The sequence below is a fragment of the Grampus griseus genome (genome assembly GCF_964374135.1).
Source record: "Grampus griseus genome assembly, chromosome: 3".
NCBI classification, from domain to species: Eukaryota; Metazoa; Chordata; class Mammalia; order Artiodactyla; family Delphinidae; genus Grampus; species Grampus griseus.
The window spans coordinates 99,732,693-99,739,807 of record NC_139019.1 but is presented as its reverse complement, the minus strand read 5'-3'; the positions used below and the strand labels follow the sequence as shown (position 1 = coordinate 99,739,807).

At 41.5% G+C, this 7,115-nt stretch overlaps 1 protein-coding gene across 1 annotated transcript; it reads right to left on the bottom strand.

The window, feature by feature from the left end:
* Positions 1 to 5,976: 5,976 nt before the first annotated feature.
* Positions 5,977 to 6,705, bottom strand: FTMT (ferritin mitochondrial; the record flags this gene model as incomplete). The annotated part of the gene is made up of 1 exon (XM_082651536.1): positions 5,977 to 6,705. The coding sequence occupies one exon, from the start codon at positions 6,703 to 6,705 to the stop codon at positions 5,977 to 5,979; it is 729 nt and encodes a 242-aa protein (XP_082507662.1).
* Between the last annotated feature and the right edge of the window lie 410 nt (positions 6,706 to 7,115).

Genomic DNA, 7,115 nt, shown 5'->3' with positions numbered 1-7,115 from the left:
GCGGTACGCGGTCCTCTCACTGTTGTGGCCTCTCCCGTTGCGGAGCACAGGCTCCGGACGCGCAGGCTCAGCGGCCATGGCTCACGCGCCCAGCCGCTCCACGGCATGTGGGATCTTCCCTGACCGGGGCACGAACCCGGTCCCTGTATTGGCAGGCTGACTCTCAACCACTGCGCCACCAGGGAAGCCCGCCCCCTCCCTTTTTGACCTGCAAAGAGTGTTTCTGCACATGTATAGTTGGGAAGGTCTCCTTGACTCTGAGAATGAGAAACATGTGGTCTCTTATCTGGGCAGGGCTTAGCTCCTCCTCCTCTTCATCTTGGAATATCTGTCCACAGGGGACAAACTCCAGCTCTTCAGCCTGGGGCCTATCTATCTCCTGCCTCACTTTATTTGGAAGTTTGAGCTCAGCCAGTGTAAGTACACTCAATTTGCCCTCTTCTCATCTTAAAGTTTATGTTACTTTCTTCCTCTTTTATGCATTCTGTTTTCAGAGGACATGTCCTTGCAGATCATACCTAGGTTCTTTACCTTGTGTTCCATTCTCCACTGGAACCTCATTCTATCATTTGCTTCTCAAGTCTTTCCTTTTTACTACCTTCTTTTCTTGTCCCAAAAGCAATCACAGCCATCCTGTACCCTCTAGTATCTTCAATTACTTAAAAAAGAAAAAAACTTTTCAAATGAGAATTTTATATTCTCTGTTTACCTTAACTCCATGAATATGGTCTTCTGTCTCTACCACTCCTAAAGCCACTATTCTGAAATAACCAATGAGTTACGGAACTGCCAACTCTGATGGCCTTGTTTTTTTAAAAAAATTGAAGTATTGTTGATTTATGATGAAAGCAAACTAGTGGTTACCAGTGGGGAGAGGGGAGGGGGGAAGGGCAAGATAGGGATATGGGATTAAGAGACACAAACTACCGTGTATAAAATAAATAACCAACAGGGATTTATTTTACAGCACAGGGAAATATAGCCACTATTTTGTAATAACTTTAAATAGAATATAATTTGATGGCCTTTCAATCCACAACCTCATTAAGCTCTGCAGCATTTGATGGAAAATCTTTCTCCTTCCCTGGCTTCCAAGGCAAGTGTTGTTTTTTTGGTCTTGCTATTTTTTTGTTCCTTTTCTGTATCCTGTCAAGGCTTCTTAATCTAATCGCCCCTAAATATAGAGCTCCACTAATTTTCCCAGTGTCTATATTTGGACCCCTCTCTCCTGTCTCTCTTTTATCTCCTCGCTTTGTCAGTTCAGCCTTTTCAGTTTTACTTATGATCTCTATATGAATAACTTCCAGATTCACTTCTCTGATACTTTATGAAAGATGAAGACCAGGACTTCCAACTGGCTTCTGGATGTCTTCACTCACTCCCTCCCTCATTCATTCACTTACATTCACTGAGAACCTATAAAGATAAGTACTGCTGTAGAGCTGTGGAGTTGGTAGTGAATAAAACAAAGTCCCTGTTCCACAGAACTTACATTCTAGTGAGAAAAGAAAGTATAAGCAAATACAAAAATGTGGCAGGTGGTGGTAATTGCTGTGGAGAAAAGCTGAGTAAGAAGATGGAGAGTGACGGGAAATGTGGTGACTAATTTAGATTGGATAATCAGTAAAGACTCTCCATAAAATGCCATTTGAGCAGAAACCTGAAGGAAGTGTGAGTGCAAACCATGTTCACATCTGGGGGCAAAGTGTTCTTTTCTAGCAGAGGGAATAGGCCTGAGGGGAAGAGGGAGAGAGAGAGAGAGATACCTCTTTGACCTCATTTTAAATATGTATCTTATAATCATACCATTTCTTACACTTTTACACACACACATACACACAAAACACATCTATGTTATGCATAGAGATGATATCAGGGTTTCAAATCACATAGGGCCTTGTGGGGCATGTTAAGGACATTGACTTTTGCCCCAAATGAGAGGAGAAGCCATTGAAGGATTTTGAATGAAGAAGTAACAAGATCTGACTTATACTTACAAAGAAACCCTTTGGCAACTTTGTGGAGTAATGATTGCACGTGCTCAAGTGTGGAAGCATTTAGACCAGTCAAAAGTGTAACAGAAAATATAATAATGCAGGGGAAAGAAAGAGGAAAGTTTGTACCAAAGGGGCAAAAACAAGATTGTTAGCACTCGTTAAGATTCAGGATTTTACTGAAGGTCTGGTATAAGGTATAAGAGAAAGAGAGTAGTCAAGAATGACAGGGCGTTAGAAACTGGTAGAATGGAATTTCCTTTTATTATGAAGCAAAAGAATTTGAACAGGTTGTAGAGGATGGTGAAATCAAGTGTATAGTTTTGAACATATTAAATATGAGTTGTCTATTAAATATCTGAGGGGAAGTATCAATAAATATTTAGATATATGTCTGGAGGCAAAATCAAGCAAGCTATGTAAGCATGTTATTTGTCAATAGATTAAAAAAACCTAAAGTCACAGGACTGGATGAGATCTTTAGAAAACAAGTATAGATAAAGAAGAGAAGAGATCCAGGTGTGAGGACTGATTCTGAATTGTTTAATGTTTAAAGTTCAGGAAGATGAGGGGGATTAGAAAGGGAGAGGGAGATAAAGAATAGTAAGCAAGGGTTTTAAGAAATAATAAGTCCTGCTAGCTGGTTGAGTAAGAGGAAGGCTGAGAAATGACCACTCGATTTATTATTATAGAAGTCACTTATGATCTTGACAGAAAAAAAACAAGGTTGGTGTGGTGAACAGTGAACACAGCCTTACTTAGGAGGGACCAAGAGAGAACAGAAAAATTGGAGACAGGAAGCAGAAATAACTTTTTCAAGAACTTTTGTTGTAAAAGAGAGAGTGGTAACTTAGTGTTTGCTGAAGGGAATGTAGGTCCAAAGGTGACACTTCAAAAAAAAAATTAGAAGAAATATCACAATTTTTGTTTCTCATGGGAACCAACTAATAGAAAGAGCAGAATCGATGATGCAAGTGAGAGAATAATTGTAGGTGTGATGTCCTTTTGCCCTTGAGTGTGTGGGAGGGTTGGGATTCAGGCACAGTGGGAGATTGGTTGGTTTTAGAGAGCAAAATAGATGCTTCAGCCATTGTAGCAGGACAAAGTGCTTTGTATGTGAATACAGATGCAAATATGTGATCAAGTCAATGAGGAGAAAGTGTGAAGTTCTCCTGTGATTACTTCTAAATTTTCAGTGAAATAAGAGGATTATCAGTTGACAGTGGGGAGGGGGAGGAGATCTAGAGATCTGAGATGAGAATGTCAAATAATTATTTAGGATAATAGCTATTGCATGTTTTTGACAGCAACATAGAATAAGAAATATCACTATCCAGGATGTAAATACATGAACACACACACACACACACACACACACACACACACACGCACGCACAAACTAAGAATTCAGGAGATAATATTCTTACTTCACTTACTTTCACTTCAGTTCTATTTTGTTAACAAAAGGTGAATAATAACTCACTAAATAATTTCATGACCCACTAATAGGTTGCAATATGCAGTTTGAAAGACACTCAACTAGAAGAATTGAAGAGGAGATTTTCTGCAGAAATGTAATAGCATTCCTGTGCAGCACAAAAAACTAGCTTAAGTATAGAATGTATAGTGAGACTGATCAGCATAATCAAAAGCAAATCATTAGGCACTGCCCCACCCCAATTATTCCTCCTATTGTGATTCCTATCATTTTTCAAGTCCTCTATTCTCTGGTAACACAGATTTGAGCTCTATTAATTTTCTTCTTTTACCCCATTTCTGAATTCTCTTCATTGAATCATTTGCAAAATTAAAAAGATTCTACCTCTAAGCTCTCACCAACATTTCCTTGTTTCTATACCCATTGGTTTCACCATGGTTCAGGACCTTTTTGCTTCCTTTTTATTTATATTTTTATTTTACTTATTATGATAATAATTGGTACCCATGATAAGAGATTTATTTAAAAAAGAACAAGTAGCTTAAGAAAATAAATATCAAACACAATATCACTAAGAGATTATCTAGCTACATTTGTTGGTATATATACTTCCATTTTATATTCATGTATTTTATATAATTTTCCCTGGAATTCTATATATATGCAATTATATAATGTAACCCTGTCTTGTAATAAGCTTATTTTTAAGATAACACATTGTGAATTTCTGTCCACATCATTATGTGTTTAATAAAATCATATTTAATAGCTGCAGAGAGTTCCCATGCATGCCACTTTAATTTAAGCCATTTTGTTGAGTTTGTGCAGTTGTGTGTGTGTGTATCTTTCAGATCTGGTACTGCAGGGTGTACAATTTCCCAAGGACCCCAGCTGCCGTGCTCTAAAATCCATTCATCTCTTAGTTTGTTGCAAGGCTGCACTTCCTGTGGGTCACTCCCAGTCAATAACTGAATGCTGGAAATGTACTTAAGCAGGCCCATTTGGACACTTAGGATTCCTCTGATGAGCGATTTTGGCTGGAGGTCTCCCAGACAGCCTTGCAGAAATTTCTGGAGCACTGCAAACCACTTTCCTTTCTTCCTTCCCTCAGAATCAGATTCACACGGAGTCTGAAGGCTCTCCCTGCTTCTCCCAGCTCTTTTCCCATTTTCTCTCAATGTCCTTTCTTTTTTTCCCCTAATAAATTTCTTGTGCACTTAATCCCATCTTGGCATCTGTTTCTCAGAGGACCCAAACTAACAGCAACATTGAGGTTGTTTTCAGACTTTTATTCTGTACAACTACACTTCTTATTGCTCAACACTTAAGCATAGCATTCTTCTGTTGGAAGCCCTTTGAAGCATTGCCACTGCTCACCAAATTGAACCTAACCCTTCCTTTTCACCTCCATAGTTATGCTCTAGCCCATCTTTCCAAACACCACCCAGCACTCTTAGTCTAGCCGAAGGCCCATTGACCAAATATTCTCCTACTCACTTTATTGCACCTCCCCCCTCCAAGAAAACATCTGCCCAGCTGATGCCTCCTTCATTCTGGATCCCTTCTTGAATTTTCCATCCCAGTATTCTTTCCACTCCATTTTAAAGGCCACAGGAAGGTGTTTTCTGCAGTGTATTCACTCGTTTTGGTATATTAAAATGGAGTCTGTATAGTCTTTTATCAGACATATCTGTATAGTTATATTATCATTGTTAAAACACATGCACAAAAAGCTAGCTGAGATTGGGTTTGTTTGGGAAACACTGAGCTAAACAAAAAATGATCCAAGATTTTTTGTTTGGTTTTTGTTTTTAATTTCAAGACTTCCCAGAGCCCTTAGAATGCTAACATACATTGTGACTTTCCAAGACCAACACTGATACCTTTTGTAGCTTCTCTTGAATTTATTTGATCACAAAATCCTTCAAAAACAGATCACAGGTTGGAGAAATCTGGGACTGGAAATAGTTGCCAGTATATTGGGCACATTTTCAAGAGTCTGTAGTAAGATAATCCTTCAAAAACAGATCACAAATTTGTTATAGAATTTTGTATGTATGATTTTTAAGTATTATATATTCTTCATCTTGTTATAGTTCTTTGCATATTTATCTTACACATTTTCCCACTCTAGCCTTTAACATAAGGTCTTGAAAATAACAGGCATTTGTTGATTTAAATATCATGGAATTTTAGTGAAGGGTCATGGTCTGGAATGATGTTTGGTAACCAGAGAAATTTAGTTTGCATCTATTTCAGTAGCTTTTTTTTGCAGTCTTTTTTATACCATCTCATCCTGGGCTGGGAAAATTATTTTGATGGCTGGGCAAAAAGCCATTGTTAACGTGGGGCTACATACATATTCTCTACAAATCACTTTATTGGGACATTGTACCAGAAGAATATAAAAGGAAAGGAGGAACAATTGGTATAAAACTATGGTTTGAACCACAGATCTCTGTACACTGTCCGTAAAATAAGCCGAGGAAGCAGCTGCCTCTGGGTCCTGGCACACCCTGGGCGGTGGAGAAGGCAGCCTATGGGTTAGTTCTGATTGTTTTCATTTCCAAGGGTATGTCTGTCAAAAAGGAACTCTGCCAGGCCAGAATCCGGGGCTCCCATCTTAACCAAGTTGTGCACGTGGTCACCTAGTTGTTTGATAGACTTCACCTGCTCATTCAGATAGTGGGTTTCCAGGAAATCGCACAAATGGGGGTCACCTTTGTCTGAGGCCAGAGTGTGCAATTCCAGCAACGACTGGTTCACATTCTTTTCCAAGAGCAGAGCGCACTCCATGGCATTCAGCCCGCTTTTCCAGTCGTCCTGGTCCGGTTTCTTGATGTCCTGTAGGCAGATCTGTCCTCCCCGCTGGTTCTGCAGCCTCATCAGCTTCTCCGCGTGCTCGGTCTCCTCCCGGGACAGTCGAAGAAAATATCTGGCGAAGTTGTGCAAGGCCACGTCATCTCGGGAGAAGTAATAGGCCATAGACAAGTACACGTAGGACGCACAGAGCTCCAGGTTGATCTGGCGGTTGATGGCGGCCTCGCAGTCCGGGTGGAAGTTCTGGCGCACGCTGGAGGAGGCGCCGGCTGGTCCTGCTGGTCCCCGCGAGGACGCGGCTGCGGCCAGCAGGCGGCCGGGGGCGGCGGGCGGGGAGCCCCAGGGCCTCCTGGGGACCCAGCGCGGCGGGAGCGCGAAGCCGTGGCGCGCCCTGCGCAAGGACACCAACGAAGTGCTGATGTGCTTGGAGAGGAACAAGAAACAGGGCAGCATGGCCCCTTCTCTTTAGAAGTGGGGAAACTGAGGCCAGGCCGGCTCAGCGCGCCGGGGCGTAAGATCTGAATCAGAATGCAGCTCTAGGTGACGGCGACTGCGTCACACGCCCCTTCCAGAGGCACCGAATTCCAGGAGGAGGGAGGCTGGGGGCGCGCGCCAGTAGCGGTTGGGAAAAGGCAGATGACAGTTACAAACATTGCACCTGTCGTCGCCGAAAGACTTCTTCTCTTGGGCGTTTGTAATTTACTATTTCACATAAGTTAAAAGTACTGTCAAAAACTAGACGCTGCAAAAGAAAGGATGGAGCCAAGCCACACTTGCCCTCCCTCTCTGACCTTTTTCTGTCCAAGGACCAAGGGATGGGAGAGGCAAGGCAGTGAAATAGGGAAAAACAAAAGTCACCACCA